Source organism: Colletotrichum destructivum, chromosome 1 (genome assembly GCF_034447905.1).
Source record: "Colletotrichum destructivum chromosome 1, complete sequence".
Taxonomy (NCBI): domain Eukaryota; kingdom Fungi; phylum Ascomycota; class Sordariomycetes; order Glomerellales; family Glomerellaceae; genus Colletotrichum; species Colletotrichum destructivum.
This window is the reverse complement of record NC_085896.1, coordinates 6,045,986-6,066,056: the sequence shown is the minus strand read 5'-3', so window position 1 is coordinate 6,066,056 and position 20,071 is coordinate 6,045,986. Positions and strand designations below refer to the sequence as shown.

The 20,071-nt window shown below is 52.7% G+C and overlaps 6 protein-coding genes across 6 annotated transcripts; 2 read left to right on the top strand and 4 right to left on the bottom strand.

The window, feature by feature from the left end:
* Positions 1 to 797: 797 nt before the first annotated feature.
* On the bottom strand, positions 798 to 3,265 carry CDEST_01850 (Putative peptidase S8/S53 domain superfamily; the record flags this gene model as incomplete). Its single annotated transcript, XM_062918009.1, has 4 exons — positions 798 to 1,618; positions 1,706 to 2,006; positions 2,071 to 2,391; positions 2,453 to 3,265. 4 exons carry the CDS (start codon positions 3,263 to 3,265, stop codon positions 798 to 800), a joined length of 2,256 nt encoding a protein of 751 aa, XP_062774060.1.
* Positions 3,266 to 9,410: 6,145 nt separating this feature from the next.
* Positions 9,411 to 10,372, bottom strand: CDEST_01849 (uncharacterized protein; the record flags this gene model as incomplete). The annotated part of the gene is made up of 2 exons (XM_062918008.1): positions 9,411 to 9,764; positions 9,908 to 10,372. 2 exons carry the CDS (start codon positions 10,370 to 10,372, stop codon positions 9,411 to 9,413), a joined length of 819 nt encoding a protein of 272 aa, XP_062774059.1.
* Positions 10,373 to 11,836: 1,464 nt separating this feature from the next.
* Positions 11,837 to 13,812, bottom strand: CDEST_01848 (Putative amino acid transporter, transmembrane domain-containing protein). The gene is made up of 3 exons (XM_062918007.1): positions 13,370 to 13,812; positions 12,878 to 13,307; positions 11,837 to 12,799 (listed from the first exon to the last, which is right to left on the bottom strand). Exons 1-3 carry the CDS (start codon positions 13,551 to 13,553, stop codon positions 12,004 to 12,006), a joined length of 1,410 nt encoding a protein of 469 aa, XP_062774058.1. The 5' UTR covers positions 13,554 to 13,812; the 3' UTR covers positions 11,837 to 12,003.
* Positions 13,813 to 14,446: 634 nt separating this feature from the next.
* Positions 14,447 to 15,792, bottom strand: CDEST_01847 (Putative NodB domain, glycoside hydrolase/deacetylase, beta/alpha-barrel). The gene is made up of 2 exons (XM_062918006.1): positions 15,379 to 15,792; positions 14,447 to 15,291 (listed from the first exon to the last, which is right to left on the bottom strand). The coding sequence occupies exons 1-2, from the start codon at positions 15,482 to 15,484 to the stop codon at positions 14,462 to 14,464; spliced, it is 936 nt and encodes a 311-aa protein (XP_062774057.1). The 5' UTR covers positions 15,485 to 15,792; the 3' UTR covers positions 14,447 to 14,461.
* A 164-nt stretch (positions 15,793 to 15,956) lies between these two features.
* On the top strand, positions 15,957 to 17,336 carry CDEST_01846 (Putative GroES-like superfamily, alcohol dehydrogenase-like, NAD(P)-binding domain superfamily). Its single transcript, XM_062918005.1, has 2 exons — positions 15,957 to 16,193; positions 16,248 to 17,336. The coding sequence occupies exons 1-2, from the start codon at positions 16,143 to 16,145 to the stop codon at positions 17,283 to 17,285; spliced, it is 1,089 nt and encodes a 362-aa protein (XP_062774056.1). The 5' UTR covers positions 15,957 to 16,142; the 3' UTR covers positions 17,286 to 17,336.
* Positions 17,337 to 17,928: 592 nt separating this feature from the next.
* CDEST_01845 (Putative amidase) lies at positions 17,929 to 19,871 on the top strand. The gene is made up of 2 exons (XM_062918004.1): positions 17,929 to 18,051; positions 18,107 to 19,871. Exons 1-2 carry the CDS (start codon positions 18,023 to 18,025, stop codon positions 19,803 to 19,805), a joined length of 1,728 nt encoding a protein of 575 aa, XP_062774055.1. The 5' UTR covers positions 17,929 to 18,022; the 3' UTR covers positions 19,806 to 19,871.
* The last annotated feature ends 200 nt before the right edge of the window (positions 19,872 to 20,071 follow it).

Genomic DNA, 20,071 nt, shown 5'->3' with positions numbered 1-20,071 from the left:
AGTTTTGTGCAGTGTACTCCCATTTAGACACCGATTCCTGCCATTCTCGACACAGGATAAAATCACAAATGCCCACGAAGACGTTCTTTCAGGCTATACCATATCTTTTAAAGTAGCACCCTTGTTTTGTTATAATGATCTGTAGTCGCAGGAATGTCATATGGGGGGTCATTGGGATTCTCAATAGGAGAATGTCAGGAACACTGATTACAACCAAAGTACAAGACTAATGGGAAAATTGGCTGGTGAAGTCGAATATCATCGGCAGGAAAAGGGCTGTTGTGGCAAGATCAAAGGGATGTACAAGCATTTGCAATACTCTACTTGTTGATAGATCAATCTTTACTAATCACTATCTTCTCCTGCACAATGCTGCCTTGCACAGACTTGTTAATATGCTAAGAATCCTTCTTGACGCGGGAGCAGCAATCAACTACTCTAATGAGTTCTTAGGAACGTGATTAGTTATTTCCTTGGTTTTTGACAACTCTGCGAATTTTTGAACTTCCTTGCAAACAAAACTAAGAGCAGACTTTTCGATCGTGCGTGAAGTTCAATTCTTCAAAAGGAGTTGTATTGATGGGAAAGTTGAGCTATTTCACTTTTCTATCCATGAGGACAGATCAGTTTCTGCGGAAAACCTGGATGAAATATGGATAGATGATGGTTAGGCTTTAGTGGGCTGGGAGCTTGAGATAAGTATTTGATTAGAAGTTACTTTCCTCCCCTACTTAACAAAGCTGAGCTAGATCTTATTTTCCTAGGCTGACATATCATTCCTTATAGGTTACCCCTTTTCAGTACTCAGCATCATCAGGAGGCGGACATCGCGCGCCATCCGGCACCACGCCGCTAGAGCCTCCAGAGACCCCCTCACCTTTAACGTAGCACACACCCAGGCCTTTCATGCAGGGATTACCTGGGCCGGGGCAACAGTATCCGTACTTCTTTTTGTTGAAATTGTCACAAGCAACAGGGACAACCGATACCGGGGTTGTGGGCCTCAACCGGGCCTCGGATGTCGTCGGTGTTGCAGTTGGAGCAGCACTGGAGCACGAGTCGCCCTCCTGTCTGCGACAGACGCCATTCGTCGATCTGACTCCGTTCCAGACAACAAGCGGGCCTCCCTCGGCTCGCACCCAGGCAAGGCCTTGGAGCAGCTCTTTGACTTTTGACGCCACCTTGCCAGGCTGCTGCATTTGTTCCTTGTATTCCTCTTGGGCCATGAGCGTGGCAGCAACCCCGGCGACGGTGGCCGCCGCGACGCCCTCGGAGTAGTAAAGTCTGTCCGGCTCCTGCTTTTCCTTTCTCCTTCCATTAGGCCGGACCAAGACTTCAGCCTCTCTCCAGGCGCAGTACCCTATTCCCGCCGCGGCCACAGTGACACCATCTTCTACTGAGCCGGGCGACCAGTTATAACGTAAACCCTTTGAGCTCACTGCGTTGACGGCGATGAGGGCCGTATCTTTGGCGAAGGCGGCTGGATATTGATCGTTCGCCTCGGAGCCCCGGTTGTTGTTGGAAATTCCGGTTGGTGCGACGAGGACTATGTCGTCTTCCATCATCTTGACAAGGATCTCTTTGTACGCCTCGATGGCTTCCTTGTCGGCAATTGGGGCTTTGAATAGTCAGTGTCTTGTTAATCTATCATGCTACTTGTCTGCTTTTGGATGCTCAAGATCAGACAGGTCAAGCTGTGACTTACTGGTATAAGACAAGCTCACCACAGCCTTGCCCTTGATCCCACGTCTATGGACATCATTCTTGACCATGGCCAAGGCAGTGAGCATTTCCGTAAAAGTGATAGCTCGCATCATACCACTCTGACCAGAAAGTTTAACCATGATGACGTTTGCGTTCTTCGCCACGCCGTACTTGGGACCGAATATCTTGGACGCCATGCAAGTGCCATCTGGATAGCCCATGTCGGGGTCGTCATCAGTGGGTGTTTCCGCGGCACCTGGCGCGTAGATAAACTCCTTGCCGCCCACGGCTTGCTTGATGTCCTGATCAAGTTCCGTGCGGTTAGCAAGACGCGACAAAATACGATTGGGGGTTTTTGGAACTTACTGGACTCTCTAGATTCATCCCCGATCCCAGGATGTAAACTGTGACGCCCCGGCCTGCCACCTCATCGTACGTAAAATCCGCCATTCGTTTCCCTGGTTCCTGTGAAACGACGGAAAGGTCGAAAGGCTTCTCTTCCCTCGGGCTTCCATCATATCCGATCTGCCTCACAATCTTCTTGGGTTGCTTGGCGACAGTCAATGGGTCCGTCAAGATGGCTGGAGGCGACCCGGAGGGACCGGCAACGTCGTCTTCCTTGAATGGTGGTTCCGATTGAAGATCGTGCATTTCGCCCAGAATAAAGTCCTTGCTGACGGAACCAAGCTTTCCCCCCCCCCACCCCGCGTTAATTGCTTGCATAGGTGTAGAGGTGATAGACACTTACCGATGCTTCGTTTGAGAGCTCACTGGCAACTTCTGGTGACAAGGGAGCAGTTAAAAATAGAACGCTGTTGTCTTCCTCGTCCTCGACAGAGACCACTTTAGATCCAGCCGCGTCTGACAGCCTGGATCGTGCTGACTCGAAGGAATCGTCACCCGATTCCGCGTTGTTGGACCCGGGCACAATAATATATTGGGGGACTGCGCTGGAGCTAGACGAGACGTAGGAGGTAGTGGAGTAGGTAGCAATAGAAGAACTCGTGAAGGAAGTCATATAGGAGCTTGTGAGGGAAGTCGCAAGTGGCTGGGTAGTGGTCTCCAGTTCCCGAGACTTTTGGCCTGTTGCAGTAGGCTCTCTCTCTTCGGGGACGTCGTCCTCCGGGCTGTCGTCCCCCGGGCTGTCAACTTGCTGTGGTTGAGAACCAGCAAGCGAACTGAGTCCTGAAGCAACCCCTCCAATCCCGGTGACTAGAGCAACGCTTCCGGCTGACATACTAAAATACTGACCGGCGAGGAGAAGGAACCCCCCGCCAACGCCTGCGGTAATGATCATGCCCACAGCGGCATCGGATATAACGTCGCCATTCTCAACAGTCTTCGGCGCTGCGCTGGCAGTGCTCGTTGCAGATGCCGTCTTGGACGGAGTGATCTGACTAGTTGGCGTCGTCCACTTATCCCATCGGCTTGTGATGGATGCCGATGACGTGTGGTTAGTGAATCGGCGCAGATGCAAGAGCACATGATCGTGCGGTAGTGCGAATATCACGTCGGCAAAGGAAACAAAAAGGAGGAAAACAAGCGCTGCGTGGGTTTGCATCGTGACCAGAGCAAGTGTAAATCGCCAGTGAAGAGCAAACGCATTGCAGTTCGGTGCTGAGATGAGTGAGAACGCTTATAAAACTGCTGGGCATTGCCAAACTCTCATCTTACGAAATATAGGAGTTGCATTGTTGCTTAACTTGAGTTTAATTACGATATACATGCTCTAATATTAGCTAGCAGGGAAGTGCATATAGTTCCTTGCAGTGTTCTCAGAGTGCAAGCTAGTGCTGACACTTTTCCTTTCCAAGAGACAGACACGTTTATTTTTAGACTATAGGTGCTTACTTATGAACGCCGTCGAGTCAGATGGACAAGATTCATTCTACTTCAACTAAGCAGGAGTCGTTGCAGGCAAGACGGCCTCGGAATACTAATACTTGCCGTGTGCGAGGAGTCCGTTGGGGGCTCACTTCTGAGAGCGGTGTTTGGGAAATGTCCGAGGAAAAGGGAGCAGCGATCTTTTGGGTTTGGACCCTTCGTCTCTCGCTCTTCTGCTTCGGGTTTGCCCTCCTCACCTCAACCCATTCACAACGTGACTTGGATCGACAAGAAAAGGTAATATTAATACTGTTAATGTATTCTGCCTTTTCAAACGCATATTCTAGACGCCTGTCAGGTGGTGTACGGACACCAGCGCAAAGCAAATAACCTCCCCTCTACAAGGCCTGCCACAACGACATACCTCACCGCATTACCCAATCTAGTCAACCCGTATCCTGAATGGCGACAGCAGCGCAAATACGAATTTGAATTCGAAGAGACAAGCATCAAGTCACCGCTAGTTCATTGCTGCAGAATGCCGCCCTCGGCCCAGCATCGAAGGCTCCATGCGGAGGCATCGGCGCCAATCACAAAACTGAACCTGCGCGAGACACGTTGACCGCCAGTTCCAAAGACCGGTGCCTTTCCATGGCTACAGGTCTAAGTGCCGGTCCCGCGGTTCATGCAGGCATGAACCACACGCAGGAACAGGAACCTCTGCAAGCTTGCTTGCCTACACATCTTTTTTGCCCAAGCCGCCCCAGCAGTTCGTCGCTTTGCTCCACTGGCTCGTGCTAACGGCTGCAATGCACGCTCGATTGACCTGATTGTGAACCGGACTCGAAACAGCATGCTGAGGAACCAGGTCGACCCGCGTTGGGTTGTGACGCTGGCGGTGTTGAGGTTGCCATGGGCGTTAGAAAGATGGTCCTCGACCACCTCGCACCACTGCCTTGATGATTTGGGATCCACTTGTTTAGCCAGATAGCAGAGTTCCCTATCCTCGTCCAAGGTTTCCCCAAGGGCGGCTGTCGGCCAGAACACGCGTTCTTCGCCCGCTACAGTCTGGACGTGGACCATGTTGATAGAGCGCACCGAGGCATCGTACGCCTTGGTGACGTTGTGCAGGTGCAGCCCGTCGAGCCCATCTTGTGGTGAGCCGTTTCCAACTCAAGCGCTGACCGACGTTTTCCAATTACTCTGGGGACAGCAATCAATACTATTGCTGAGATTGAGATGTCTTTGAGAGTGGGGCTGATTTGCAAAGACAAAGACAAGACGGACGATGGAGAGGTGCAAATCTAGACAGGCATCACGCAGTCATGGTCCTGAATCGGCAATGCAAGAGAGAGAGTGCCGACGCAGAGACTCCCGCGGATTGGTTGTCTCCGTGTCCGTCTGGGCCCCGGGTATCGTTGGCAGCCCGTGTCTACCGCGCCTGTTTGGACTGGCTGGAGCCCTGAGATGTCACATTTTGTTTACGTCTTTCGTTGTCGCTGTTCCTCGTCCAAGACATGCTCCCTGCTGAGGTCAATCGCGGCGATCTGCTGCTACCACCGCTCGCCGCTTGTGACGTGACAAATCCCGAATAACGTGTGATGGAAGGTCGACTTTATGGCTGTCGACAACATCCACCTCAGCGCCGCCGTCCCACACGCCATACATAGCACATGATGTTCCTGACTCTGTGGCGTTTAGGAATCACGTTAATGTCTGCTCCGACACGGTTTGCTGACAGCGTCGTCCATGAGCAACATCACCGTGGCCTGTTTAGCCACATCTTTGTTAAGCGGAGACAGACGGACGGCCAGCCAGCTGGCTTTATTGCGTCGTTTCCTGCATAGCCACCGACCGATTCGAGCAATTGCTTGGTTACAGCAGTTGAAACGCTAGCTGCTGGTCGTGGTGGCGCGTTTTCAACCAATCATTTAACACGAATCGGCAAGTTTGCGAGTTCGGTAGGGCAGAGCCCACTAAGGTCACTGCTGCTACAGTGGTGGCTTCTTCAGCAGGCGATGCCGATAGGACGTCGAGGGCAAAGACAGACACACCTAGGCATGTTCTGTCTTGCATCATGATTATGAATCGTAGCATAAACCGGGTTCAGGACACTTAGGATCAAAAGGATCAAGTTATATTGGCTTCCCTGCGTTTGTTGTGTATGCAACATCATCCCGCTGTTCTTGAGGAGTGAAAGAACGGGATGGATGCATCACCTTATTGCAATCGGCCTTGGTTGGCCCACTTCAGTGAGCCCCAAACTAGCAACTCTCAAGATAGAAATAGCTAGGTAATGCCAGTTTTAACCTACCATCTCTAATCGTTTACAATAGTTTCTAGGAGGATGGCGGGCGCACAAGACACAAGCAGTCCGCCGTCTTAGGGAAGCTGAGGTAGACGGTAGACTCATCATTAAGAAACGAATTGTAGCATGAAACGGGACACAATGAGTGGAAACTTTGATAATAGTTACATGCTGCATCTAGTGCTCAACTACATAAGTTGATGCAACAAGCCCTCCCTGTGCATCTCAAGCATGTTGACATTGTTCTCTTTACCCCCAAGATACGTCGCTGTCACAATGGCCTGCCGGAACTCAACCAGGTTGTCGGCTCCGCGGCGGAGGAGTCGCTCCAGCACTTCAATGCTTCTTGGTTCTTGTTCTCGGTGTTGGTTCTCTTCCGGTCGGTACGACCGTCTCGTTGCAAGCTGCTGAAACAATTTGCGGGCGCCGACAATGCTAACGGAATCGTCTGGCATCACAACGTCGGTGGGGACATTGTGCGAGCAAGGGGGCGGAAGCAATGCCATTTCCGGCGGCGGACCATTGTTGCTGTAATCCTTGTTGGGCTTCCTGCTTTGGATATCTTCCCAAAGCTTCCATCCATATTGCTCCGAGATAATGTCCTGGCGTCCTTCCCACTTGGTGTTCAAGAACCCTTTGGCCCACGGCTGCCATTCACCCGTTGTCTCGTCGTACGCGCCGGCCTTGGAAAGGTTCCGCTACCGCGATTGCACAGCGGATTGGATCTTGGATCTTGGTGTTGATGAGCAGCTTGCGGCTCTCGGGCCTCCAACTATTGCATTCTTGTCCCCTTTATGCATCTTTCTCCTCCCGTGCCAATGCTCTCATTCTCTCTCTTTCTCTTTGCTACACAAGAAAGGACTACCATCAGGGAATCGAAACCGTATACCCTGACCGACGGCTCCGACTAATCATGCCAAAGAACGATGAAGTCAGCCTTATAGACGACAGCCAGGCCGCTTCCTGTACAGGAGGCGCGGAGAGCAAGGTCTTCTCAACGATGCCGAAAGCCTGCTTCTTCGAAGGTACGAGGCCGAACAGCAACGCCAACAGCGTTTGAGAGGGCAGCCTGCCTCTACTGGGACAAGTGCCTTGTCGAGGCTAGTCCTGCGTGAAGAGGACCTGTACAGCGTGCTAGATCTCCGCAATCACGATCGGCTGTCGGAAATGATGCGAGACCCTGCGTACGAGCCTTCTTGGAAGCAGTTTGACGACCAGAAGCCCCGTAAGTTGACCTGCAAGGCGAAGATGATTAGTGGGTGATGGCTGAGAGTGATTGGGAGATGGAGCAATACGACGTAGATTGGCTAGTCACTAATAGTATCTTGCACAGTTCCAGTGCTGTCGAACGAAATCGGCCGACGTGACAACACCAACTGCGTCAACCCTGCGAATCCCCCGGCCATACAGTATAGTCGTTAATTACTTGACTAAATCTTGCTCGAAAATCTTGCCCGAGCCTTACCAAATACAGCGACCTACACACCGTACATGGCACGAGGGGGCAGGTGCCAGGGAAGCGATGCAAGGAGGCGAACTATCGCCATGAGAGATACCACGTTTTGTTCCAATTAGGTGCAGCTGGTAACACTCGCAAAACGAGGACTCGGAACGGGTCGAGAGAGTAATACAACGGGCAGCGCGATCGAAGCCGCAGGATTGCCAATGTTCGACAGCGTCGATCGTGGAACCCAAGCCGAAGTCGAAGCTGGGCGGCGTAGAGCACGGCCGGGCAACGCTCGCCAGCATAGCACAGCACAACATAGAACATTATGGCATAGAATATTATAGCATAGCTATGCTCTCTCTCGACCAAGCACAGCCTGCAACAGGCGAGCCTGAACCGCAATGAAAGGGTGCAGGCTTCTGATGGCAACAGTGACAGGTAGGTTATGCGTCTCGACAAACGTAGCTATTAGCATTGCACATGTGGACCACTCCAAGAAACTATGATTCCTCCCATCAGTTGGCTCATGATCCAACTCTTGGTCAACAGTATTCAAGCTCCGTTGGGAAACCCTGCAGAAGGCGTTAGTCGCCGGCCGGGTGCAACCATATTACTCATAACGATACAAGGCCTATGGAATCGCCAAGGCAGGGCAGGAAGCATAAGCGTACTTGAACTTTCCCTACGACGATCCCAATAACCCGTAAGGGGACTTGGTAGTCTCCGTGAAGACGGAGGAGGATGGTGGGTGGCCTTGGGAGAGGATCAAGGAAGCATAAGCATCCTCGACCTTACCCTGGGACACAACCATCCTGGGCGGCTAGGGTAGTCTCTGTAGAGACAGAGACAGTTGGCCTTGTGAGAGAATTGAAGACGCATGAGCGGCCTCAACCTTTCCCCCAAGGACACAACCGCCATGTGCCGCAAGAGCAGCAAATCCGGGCCTCCGTAAGGACGGAGAAGAAACATGGTTGGATCAGGCAAAGACAGGGAGCAAAAACCTCCTGTCGCACCCCGGCCAGACAATATAATACGTCTACTCGTCATCATTGTATGCAAACCTTGGAGCTCTGCGTAAGCAGGCTTGAGGGAATGCAGGCATAGGCCTCTAGACAATTGAACGATGGAAGAGAAGTGAAGAATCCCTAGGTTAATTATTGTTGGTATAGGGGGATGGATGCAAGACTGTTCAACCTCGGTCTCTGCTCGATCATGCCTCAGAAAAGCTTTTCACCCTAAATCATTGTCTCCATCCTGAACATCATCATTCTCTTCAAGTTGGACTGACAGAGGTGGTGTGGTGGTTGAATCGACGGATGATCAGCCATGTCGCGCTTGCGTGCATGGAGAGTCATGCCAGCGTGTTCAGCAACGAGACGATTTCACCACCTGTTCGCCGTCGCTTGCTGAATGTGTTCCCCCTCCACAAAAACACCACCGTCGGCCCAAGTCGCCGTTTGCGTCTCATCCCACTGCCAACCACCGGACATCGGACCACGGCGAACGAGCGAGACGTTGGCGGCGTCTGCCTCTGCTTCTCATGGTAAAGTGCCCACATCTTTGACCTACGACGCCTCTGTCTCATCTCCTCATCGTGTTCCACCTTTTCTGACCATTTGCTCTGCCTTCTCCTCATCTTGACAGCCTCAAGTGCGTGCTCTAGTGCCTCAGCCACATCTAACAGTCTTGTGAGAAGCGGGTCGAAAGGCTCAAACACGTATCTTTCTGTTCCATTCATGCTTGCAAAACGCATTTCGTGCATCGTTGAGTTGAAGGCATACATACGTGCTGCCGACTCGTCGAGCAGGGCTGAGGCGGATGCCAGTGTGTGGATGAGGGTATCGCGACGGGCGAGGAGGGGGTTAAAAAGCCGATCGAGGGCATAGAGTACGTCTTCAGCCGGTCTGGTGATATATCAAAGACAATACGAGTTAGAAACAGACATAAAGGTATAACAAGTATCGACAGGGGGGAAGGGGCTGTGTTGCCCACCACTCACGGCGTGTTTGGGTCTGGATTAGCAATTGCTTTTTTATATGCTGTCATTACATCGCCCTCAAGACGTCGCGCCTCGCGGAGCGACTCCAATGCGGCTCACAAAGGGACTGCAATGACGTTGTGACTCTCCTACCAACTCGGCACCTGCGAGGTGACGGCGTCAAAGATACGCTCGGCCGTCCTGTTCCACGCGCCCGCCACGTCCTTGTCAGCATCGAAAGGTTGCTGCTGTTGCTGCTGCCGCTCCTGCCGCTGCCTCTGCTGGTCGATGCTCCATCGCATAAGGATAAGGTCGTACCGTAACGTGTAGACGGTGTTCCCCATGTATGGCGCGTTGAGGCGGACAAGTAGGCGCGCCAGGTGTTCGTTTGCATCGTCGAGCAGGTTCACGACTTTGAGGCATAAAGAGGGGTCGATGTCGGCTGGATTAGAAAGGTAGAGTTCAAAAAACTCATTCTCGACGGCGGGGAGCGTTATGTTAGGCTGGTCGAGAAGGCGAATGAGTTTCACGTAGGGTTGGACGCAGCAGCGGGGCCACGGAATGTGATGGGTCGCAGTAGAGGTAAGGGGTAGTAAAGGGGATTGAAGCCAGAGAGGGTGGCGAAGACATGGGCGACAGCAAATACAAAAAGAACGGCGGCAGAGGAGGCGAGGAGTAGACGGCGGGATATGATGTTACTAGTGGTGGTGATAGACGGCGATAAGGCGACGATGGGGTCATAAGTGACGATGGTCAGGCGAGTATCGCGGTGTTCGGGATCGGGCTCGGACTCAGGATCCTGGTTTGTGTCGGAGCCTTCGTCGTGGTCAAGTAGGACCTCGTTGACGTTGCGAAAGTGAAAGCGTAGCTGGGAACGGGTGCGCCAAGACGAGTGGAAGCAGAGGGACAGCAGCTGGCGGTCAACGGGCGGAGGAAGAACCAGTGGAATGTTGAGTTGGATGGCGTGGCTGTTGATATTGTTGTTGTCGTCATCTTCGTCTTCATCCTTGTCGTCGTTGTCGCTGCCGTATCTGTCTTCGTCGGGGATGGCGATGCATAATATGCGTGGCCAACTCGACGAGGGGCCTGATGAGAAGTGAAGTGCATGCATTCGGACATTTGAAAATTCGTGTGTGTACACATCCATCGTGGCCGAGTGGAGCAAACGAAAGGAAAAAAGCACACAAACAATTGAAGCTGGCTATAGAGCACCTCCCTTACCTTGGTAAAGCTGCAGCATCAGTAAACGCTTGCATGTACCTAATAGAGGGAGGGAGGTAGGGAGTGAGTGAATGCTGTCGTTTTTGAAGGACACCTTGGCTAACAATACTTTCTCCAATACTGAGAACAATATGCATCTAAATCTGTACACTGTGATGCCAACAGTTGGTGTTACTTACGTACTAATGGAAACATCGACAGACCCAAGTAAGTGTTCTCAAGCCCGGTCGCCACCGTCCCCCTTGCATGTCCTCCAGCTTCTCCTGCTTCTCAGTCATTGCAAGTTCATAGCCCTTGGTTCCTTGATGCGCACCTCGCACTCAACCGCTACCAGCAAATGCTTCTTTTGCTCACCGACCAGCTCGCGCATCCCCAACGTCACCTGCTCCGCCGATCAAAATTCCCACCGCTTCGCCTCCAACAGCTCTCCCCGCCGCCGGTCTCTCCGGGTATTGTTCTGGATCTGGTCCGGGTTCGGGTTCTGGCTCTGGCGTTGCTGCTGTTGCTGCTGACGCTGCTCGTGTCGAGGATACTGTTGCCAAGCCTGTCGGTACCGAGGGTCCTACATTGTGTTGTACGGCAAATGGCGGTCATCTCCCGAAAGGTTGCCCAGGTCCGCTCACAGCAACTAACCTACAGTAATGAGACCAGAGCGCATAATCCGGGACCTGAGATCTAAATGTTTCTGTCTTTATTATTGTTGTTGTCGTCGGCGGCGTTGGCGTTGGTATGTCGCTTTGCAACGTGAGCCGCGTGGAAGTCCCGCTTGCTTGGTGTCGCACTATCCCAACGTTCGGTCACGTAGTGCGCCGTCTTGAACGATGTATCCGAAGGCAGGTGCTGACCACGCACTTCTTTTGGTGTTGGGAGAGGTGTTATGGTCTCGTGACTCGTTCAGCGATGGACAATAGACATGAAAGTGAAGGGTAAGGCCTATCTTGGTCGTGCAATAAGAATCAATGAGGACGAGGAAGAGAATGAATAATGAAAAAAATGTTGGCCTGGGACATCTCATCTTCTTAAGTACACCAGATGATCTCTTAATGTAAGGACAACCCTACTATTGCCTTAATATCCCATCTCTCCTACCTCATCACTTCCTTCCGTTCTCTGAGCCGGGCTTGCTGTGTAATAAGGCCTCTTTGACAAAGGGGAAGGGGGCCCTTGTCCGTCCCGAGACTGACTCTTCATGATCATATCTCAAAACCCCAACATCATCGTCATCATCTTCTTCTTCATAATCAATGTTATCATCAACATTTCCGTCTCAGCCCATCGTCACCCTCACCATTTTCAAAGGATTACGTGAAAGTTAAGGAGCAGATAAAATGTAAGTTTGTCGTATTTCGCTCTATTGTGAAACTTCAATGTTTGCTTGTTGCAGTAGGACAGCATAAATGATAGCTTCCATTTTTGTAAAATACGAGCTTCTATTACTCTAAATATAAACGTTTGACCAATCATTCTGACATTCTTCCCTCATTAGCCAGCTAGATACTCATACAGCTCCCTGTTGGAAGATCATGATGAGCCGCTGTTGTCTGCACAAGAAAAGGCACCTCCAATCAACCCATTAGCATAGGCGTCGATGATGTTCTGGACCACACCGTAGGTGCCGCCAATAGTCAGAAACACTGCCAGGAGGACCATGAGCCAGTTCAGCCAGTATACCATAATTTTCCACCAGGTTCCTTGACGGTAGTGTTGGTGATCAAAGATCCAAAGGTAGCCCGGGAGGCCAAGCGCAAGAGGCGCAAACGTCAAGCTTCCTGCAAGGGCGAGGAGATAGTTGAAGATGGGGATTCCGGATGCCAGCAGAAACGAGACAATGGACATTCCCAAAGTGCATGCAAGCCAGACGGACCAGTGAACAACCGAGTTCTTCTGCAGGTGAACCGAGTTGCGGAGAAGTCGGACGAAGAGGTATTTGGCGGCCACGTGGATGTAGAGACAGGCACTAACCATCAGGCCAATCAGACCGATGCCATAGGCCACCTTTTTGACAACCTCGCCGGCGCTGCCCAAAGAAGGGGACGCTACCCATTGACCGCACCAGCGGTAGACGACGAGCGAGAAGGTCAGGTAGGACGCTGTGACGATTCCCATGCAGAGGTAGACGGCCTTGTTGTAGTCTCTCGGCTTCCTCATCTCGGAGATGACGGGGAGGAACGCCGACGTGCCTGCGCCTGAACAAAAGATGGTGGCGACGGATGTAATGCCAGTGACAAAGTTTGGATTGCCAATGACGTGGTATCCGAGATCAAAGTCGCCGGTCTGCGGGGCAGCGGCAGGCCTATCTACTTGTGTGACGGCAACCCTGCATCTTTAGTTAGCAAAAAAGGGTCCTTGGTCTAGGTGGGCGATGAGGGACTCAGGGAGTCAGAGGGAGACGTACACGACGATGAAGACGGCAATGTACACGGATAAGAAACCCGCCCAAGTCAACCACGCAATCTTTTCAAACTTGCGAACACTCGCCAGGATGAATACAGCGGCCGTCGCGACCATCATGAAGTAGTTTGTGCAGATGGCGTGGTTGGAAAGGGCATTGAAGGCAGCCGACGTGCCAAAGATTCCGGATGCGCCAACGATGGCGTACGTGACGAGGAACAGGACTCCGACAACCTCCTTAAGCCACACCCCACCAACCACGTTGGCCATGTCGGCAATGGAATGGCACCCGGCATGGGCGTTGCGGAAGTTTCCTTGGATGATGGCGCAGTATGTGTTTAGAAACTGCCAGCCCAGGACGTTGATGGCACCGGGCAACGCGCCGAGGACGAACATGGCCGAAGGGATCGTCAGAACTCCGGTGGCGAAAATGACTTGGGACCGGTTGTTAGACTTGGGTTTGTGATGAATAGGAATAGAGGGGCTGCCGCCTTACCCTTTAGAAAGATGACTGAAGCTTGTATCCAGCCGACAGTTCGGAAGTCAACCTCTCCTTCGCCGCGCTTAAAGACCTCGAATGCATCTTCGGCGTTTTCGAGTTTTCCGGCGTCGATGCTCCCGCTGCTGCGAGCCGGGGCCGGCGTGATGGCATCCGTCTTTTCCGAACTGGGTTGAGACATGTCAAGAGTAGTCGGCGTGGTCGATGGATGCCGATGGAGACGACTGGATTGTTGTTTTTGGCTGCTAGAGAGAGTGTGATCAGATGTTTTAAAGGCACCGCCTTAATATCATTTATAGAATGCGTCCCGTTTGCTCGACTTGGAGCATCTTGCCTGCACGGCTTACGATGGATGAGGTGAACAGAGTGAACCCGCGTGGCTTATCTCGCGGCGGCAAAGAGATCCCGACCATAGATAGGCATCGACACGGACGTTGAGGCAACCCCGCGACGAGCTTCAGATGCCGCTCCAAGATCGTGGGTCACCGACCCTTGTCGGCACCCAAAGTCAAAAGCGCGTTCAGGGGCTCGGCGCAAGTGTGTGGAGACGGGCGTGGGCTGTGACGAGGCTAGCGCGATAAGGTTGGAGTATGTAGCGCAGACGTTGGGGTAGTTATTTAAGCCTTTTGGGATGATATGCCGTGTTGGAGTTGCGAAGAACCCCCTTGGCCAAAGACTGACGCGTGAGCCATGATACCCCAATGATCCACAGGCACTGGGATGGCAAGGCCGATCTAGACGATAAGCGCGGGGTATGGACAGCTTCTGGGACGTATTGTATCATGGAATCATGTATCAGCTGCGCAAAGGTTCTACGCCAGGGATCAAATGTACTGCCGGATGCCAAGTGCTCATGCAACGGTGCGCCGTGTGAATATGTACGACAGTCAGCTGATGTGGGCTGTATTCTTTGCAAAATTATTGACCATCACGGCCCCGGGCTAACTGAGCAACGGACATATTCCGGAGCCGGAACGGCCGGTCGACCGGACCCGCTCCGGTGATGCCATACTGTGTAGATCACAACGGAATGCACGGAAACTTCTTGAGTTGGAATGTAGAAAAGACAATTGTCAAGCTGATTGTTTGCTACTGCGATGCCTTTTTAAGAATGGCGCCCGGTTCCGCGGGCATGATGGCCCCTTCGGCTGGCGCGTTCTTTGCCTTGAAATCGTCGCAGATCTGCTCCATCGTAACGAACTCGACGCCCTCGTGCTTCATCATGTGTTCGATGAGCCTCTCATGCATCAACAGAGCGTGCGGGCGACCCGACACATCCGGGTGGATGGTTAGCGGGAAGATGAACTCGTCGTACTCCCGGTAAAAGTAGTCAAAGTGGTCTCTCCAGGTGTCTTCCACGTCTCTCGCGTTGACGAAGCCGTGGCTGTTGGGCGCATCCTTGATGAACATGAGCGGCGGCAAGTCGTCAAGGTGCCAGTTCGAGCAAATCTCGACGAGCCCGGTCTCCTGTCCCCTGACAAGAGGCTTCATCCACTCGCTCGCCTTCTTTGTGTAGTCGATTTTCGTCCATTCATCGCCGATCCGTAGGTAATACGGCTGGCAGTCATGATGGCTCATGCTGTGGTCGTACTCGATGCCGTACTCGAGTAGAAGCTGGGCTCCCTCTCTGCTTGTTTCCCACCACGGAGCGACGCTGCCTCTGGGAGGCTTGCCCACGAAATCTGTGAGCATGCGGTATGTTTTGTCGAGAATATCTCTCTGCTGCTCAATGGTCATGTCGGTCGGGTTCTCGTGTGAGTAGCCGTGAAGGCCGATCTCGTGCCCGGCGTCTCGAACCGCGGCCATGTCCTCCGGGAACGTCTCGAGGCTGTGTCCTGGAATAAACCATGTCGCCTTGATGTTGTACTTGGCAAGCAACTTGAGTACTCGCTGTACGCCAATAGTTCCTGCAAAGTAACCTGAAAGAAGTTAGTAACCTCCGAAAGACACTGACAAGCAGGACACCAGTTTGAGCGCTCTGTCTTGTGACGTGTCTAAGGCCTCACCTCTGCTGATGTCGTTCGAAGAATCCTCTCCTCCATAAGACCCCAACCAACCAGCGACCGCATCGACGTCGACGCCATAGCTAACGAGAACACGCTTCTTGCCCATTTCGACTGGAAACTCGAAATTCGTTTTTACTCGGTCTCTTCCTTGGTCAGGTTAAGTGATGTTTTGCGCGAGTTTACGATTGGTGCGGGGTTGGAGAGGCGCCGGGAGCTGAGAAACTTAATCTTTAAGGTGGCCAGTCTGGTTTTAAGAAGTCGACTCCATGGCCACTGAGGAGGGGTCGATGAATTCACCTATCGAACACCTCACGGACGAGTGTCAATTGGCAGCTCATGTCTTATCGCGGGGTAGCTTGGATCCTTTGATAGGGTCCAAGGCCGAGCCAGGTGCTCTGGCGGCATTGATTGGAGTTTGGTAAATAGATAGGCTAATGATAAGTTGGAGTCGCCAATTAGAGGAGCACGACGAAGTTGGAGAGTTGAACCCTCAAGAAACCTGCTCCGATGCAGACAGGGATTCTACTTTACCCCGCTTACAGTGGTCTTTTGAGATAACGGTGATCTCCAACTGACGATGATAATCTTCTCGTCCACACAACTTCACCCTTCAGACGGTACGTCTGATAAACGAGGTTGAGAAACCATACATGTTTGCTTCAAGTTCTGTCCTCAGTACCCAATAAAACCACTTTAACTCAATCGCGCGCACTGCACCCTCCCACGTATTGGAGAAAGATCCTTGGCAACCAACGCCAAACATAATGGCATTCACAAGTATCCCCAGCAGGATGCGAGCAGCGCAGATCTCCGAGGTTGGCATCCCACTCATCCGCTACTGTATTCATGGAATACTGACTTCATAGCAGTACAACAAACCTTATGAGCTAGTTGAGAGAGACGTTCCTACCATTCGCGACAACGAACTCCTCATCAAAGTCCACGCGGCCGGGTTCTGTCATTCAGATCTGCAGGTTCTGCAGGGACAGTTCGGTTCGCCGTTGGGCATGATTGCGTCCCACGAGCCTTCCGGTGTTGTCGTTCGAATCGGCAAGGGCTGCAGCAGCGAGTGGAAGATAGGTGACCGAGTTGGGGCTCTGAACTTCAAGAACTCGTGTGGCCAATGCAGTGGCTGCGGGCTGGCAAAGCGCACACGCAACCGGCTTGATCCCCGTTTCTGCGAAAAGCGAGAAACTGCCGGTTTCCAGCATGATGGGGCATTCTCTGAGTACCTCGCAGTCGACCCCGAAACCACGGTCCGCTTGCCATCATCTCTGCCCTTTGACCAAGCTGCTCCGTTGATGTGTGCCGGCGCCACTGTTTGGGGCTCTCTGGAGGGAGCCACGGCTGCGCTTAGCCCTGGAGACACAGTGGCCATCGTTGGTATAGGAGGCCTCGGTTTCCTCGGTTTGCAGTTCGCCAGCGCAATGGGGTTTCGCACCGTGGCAGTTGACAGTCGGCCGGCAGGGAGGCAGTTGGCTACCGAGATGTCGAACCAGGATCTGAAACCCTCACTGGTTATTGACTCTGGCGCCGAAGATGCTACAGCGCAGATCATGGATTTTACCGGAGGAGAGGGGCTCGCAGCCGTGGTAGTTTGTACGGATTCTCTGCCAGCTAACAACTGGGCCCTAACACTGCTTCGCATTGGAGGCGTGATGGGTGTTTTGGGCCTGCCAGCTGAGAGTTGGAGATTCGATTCTAGTGTCATAGTGTTTCGGGAGCTCACAATTCGGGGGAGCTATGTTGCGAGTAGAGAGTCCACTGAGAGAATGATGAAGACTGTAGAGGAGGCTGGCATTCGGTCTCACATCACCTTGGTGCCCTTTGATGAGATCCCGGGCATTCTCGCGAAATACCAAGACAGCGCCTTCAAAGGTAGACTCGTAGTGAGAATAGCTGCATAAGAAAGGGGTCTGTAGCCTCGATATTTTTAGATCAGTTGGGTTGGTTGACGACACACGGACTCTGATCATCTGACATAAACAGACAATGACGGTTCAGTTCACTTGACGCAAGTGACTCTTTGCGGGAGGAACGGAAGGGGGGAGTCGAGAATAACCATACTCACTCACAACTCACTTTCAATACATTAGAGCTGAATTTGGCGATCTTGATGTCCTTGCGTCTTCTCCCCCAGCAATGATCCCTATGCCTTGCGACCAAACCCACACTGAATAACTTCTGGGGTCGCATTGTGCTTCTCACACCAAGCAATACATGTCCGCTTATGTGGAGTTGGAGTCAACCAAAGTTCCCCCAAGTCTGACGCACGCTTACTTACGTGCCTGTCAACTTACTCCACGGCCCTTCTCCAACCCCAAGACCACGAGACCCGACTGACTATCAATGGGGTCGTTAAGGTCGGCGGGGACGGCAATTAATCAACCACCATCGTGTCTGTTAATGTCGACTTCAATTTGTTTGTCATCAAGAACCCGCCTTGCCACAAAGCGGTCCAATGGCCATTGGGAAACCACCCCGAGCCTTTTTCGCGGCTTGGACATGGATGCATCTTTTAAGCCTTTGTCAAGAACCTCCTGGCTGATACTTCGTTGGACCAAGCCACCCTAAAATCATCTGGTGACGCGGTAGACGATCAGCAGACAGACAGCCATCGGCAAGTCGTCACTTTTTCGCCAACATGTCTGTCTTCTTCAAGGACATCTCCACGTATGCAACCCTGACTGCTTATCGGGGTCCTCGTAACTGACACACATGGGCTTAGGGATAATCCCGTGCAGAAGGGAGACGTCGAAAAACTCCTCGAGCCGCTCGGTCTGACCATCAAGCCTGAGGAGTCTGCCGACTACCAGAGGCTCCTCGCCGCGGTTCACGATTGCGCAACTCGTATCGACAACTTACCCGACTACCAGCCAGTCCCGGACACCAAGCGGTATCCCCGCGAAAACGTTCATCTTCCGACGGAAGAGGAGCAAGAATTCGGACATGCGTGGGCTTATCGATTCCTGATCAGAGGCGAACGCACCCCGGGCTCTTCGTCTGTTTCTCTGGAGGGGAAAACCGTGTGTCTGAAAGACTGTATCGCCGTTGCAGGCGTCCCTCAATTCTTCGGCAGTGACGCCTTTCCCCCATGGACTCCATCAACGGACGCAACGGTGGTGACACGCGTTTTGGATGCCGGGGCCGACATCCTCGGCACAGCAACCTGCGAGCATTTCTGCAATTCGACCGCGTCTTTCACCAGTGCCCAGGGAACCATTGAGAACCCGTACAAGCATGGCTATTCCACCGGAGGCAGCACATCTGGCGGTGCGGCTCTGGTGGGCTCTGGGAAGGTTGATATTGCTCTCGGTACCGATCAAGGCGGCAGCATCAGAGTCCCCGCCTCCTTTTGCGGTTGCGTCGGGCTGAAGCCGACCCATGGTCTGGTACCATTTACGGGTATCACGAGCGGTGACGCCATCGACGATCATGCCGGGCCCTTGTGTCGATCAGTCACCGAAGTCGCACAGTGCCTGGATGCCATCTCGGGCTACGACGGCATCGACGATAAGTCATTGGGGGCTGCTTCCCACGGTTCCTACGACTTTTCTGCCGCTCTTCAGTCATCTTCCGGTCGTTTGGACGGGGTGAAGATCGGCCTCTTGAAGGAGGGCTTCGACCAGGACATTGTCGACCCCAGAGTCAGGGACCACGTCCTTGCCGCTGCTCGGAAACTGGAATCACTGGGGGCGACGGTCGAGGAGGTTTCTGTTCCTCTTCACTTGGAGGGGCCTTCAATATGGACCATTCAGCAGCGTATTGCCGGCTCCTCTGGTATCCTGGGAAGGGCCTCCGGACGAAGAGGCCTGGGCTTGACCGAGTTCGAAAAAGTACGACTCCCCTGGGCCGACGCGAGCTTCCAGAAGCTCTTCCCTTCGACCAAGAACACTGTCATCAACGGCCTTTACCTTTCCGACAAGTTCCCCGGGCTGTACAGCAAGACGGTGAACATTGCACGGCAGATCAGCGATGCCTATCAAAAGGCATTTGAGACCTACGACGCCATCATCACGCCAACGACACCGTTTGTCGCGCCTCGGCACGGGTCCCGCGAGTCCGTTCTGGGCTCATTCGAACCCACGATTGGCTTGACAACAAACACTGCCGTCTTCAACGTCACAGGGCATCCCGCCATGTCGATACCTGTGGGATTTCTCCCTGCTCTGGATGACGCACAAGTCCTGTTGCCGGTGGGCATGCAGATTGTTGGCGGGCTGTGGCAAGAAAAGAAGGTGCTCAACATTGGGCACGCCTGGGAAACCAACTTCGACTGGAAGAACACCAAGAGCAACGGGGCCGTGATTCAACCCGCCCCGGACTCGTTGGCGACAGGAACTCAAACAAAAGTGCATGGAAGAACAATGCCCGAGGTAAACGGCACGACATCACCAAACCTCAAGCGAGTAAAGCTTTCGGTCTGAAACTTTGAGCTTCAAGCTGTAAAGCACAGACGACGCAAGTTTCTTGTCAGAAAAGATCTTGCAGTATAGAGCATAGAGTCTGTAGACAATAAACTTGAGAGTATAATTCATGAATCCGCAACTCTCCGGTACACTTCTGTGACCCAATACTCCAGGTTCTCTCAAATATTGAGCCTTCACTCCGAAATCAAGATCGGCAGGACAAGTTGTGTAGCACTTTATCAAGAGTACTACATGGTTACCCAACCGAGTTTACTTCGGCTACA

What these genes read in the sequence shown, in the direction of transcription:
- CDEST_01848 (XM_062918007.1), bottom strand. Translation starts at nt 13,553, where the DNA reads ATGTCTCAACCCAGTTCGGAAAAGACGGATGCCATCACGCCGGCCCCG. An exon ending in TTCAGTCATCTTTCTAAAGG is followed by an intron (nt 13,308 to 13,369) that starts GTAAGGCGGCAG and finishes ACCGGTCCCAAG; the next exon opens with TCATTTTCGCCACCGGAGTT. An exon ending in ATTGCCGTCTTCATCGTCGT is followed by an intron (nt 12,800 to 12,877) that starts GTACGTCTCCCT and finishes CTAAAGATGCAG; the next exon opens with GGTTGCCGTCACACAAGTAG.
- CDEST_01847 (XM_062918006.1), bottom strand. Translation starts at nt 15,484, where the DNA reads ATGGGCAAGAAGCGTGTTCTCGTTAGCTATGGCGTCGACGTCGATGCG. An exon ending in TTCGAACGACATCAGCAGAG is followed by an intron (nt 15,292 to 15,378) that starts GTGAGGCCTTAG and finishes AACTTCTTTCAG; the next exon opens with GTTACTTTGCAGGAACTATT.
- CDEST_01846 (XM_062918005.1), top strand. Translation starts at nt 16,143, where the DNA reads ATGGCATTCACAAGTATCCCCAGCAGGATGCGAGCAGCGCAGATCTCC. An exon ending in GAGCAGCGCAGATCTCCGAG is followed by an intron (nt 16,194 to 16,247) that starts GTTGGCATCCCA and finishes ACTTCATAGCAG; the next exon opens with TACAACAAACCTTATGAGCT.
- CDEST_01845 (XM_062918004.1), top strand. Translation starts at nt 18,023, where the DNA reads ATGTCTGTCTTCTTCAAGGACATCTCCAC. An exon ending in TTCTTCAAGGACATCTCCAC is followed by an intron (nt 18,052 to 18,106) that starts GTATGCAACCCT and finishes ACATGGGCTTAG; the next exon opens with GGATAATCCCGTGCAGAAGG.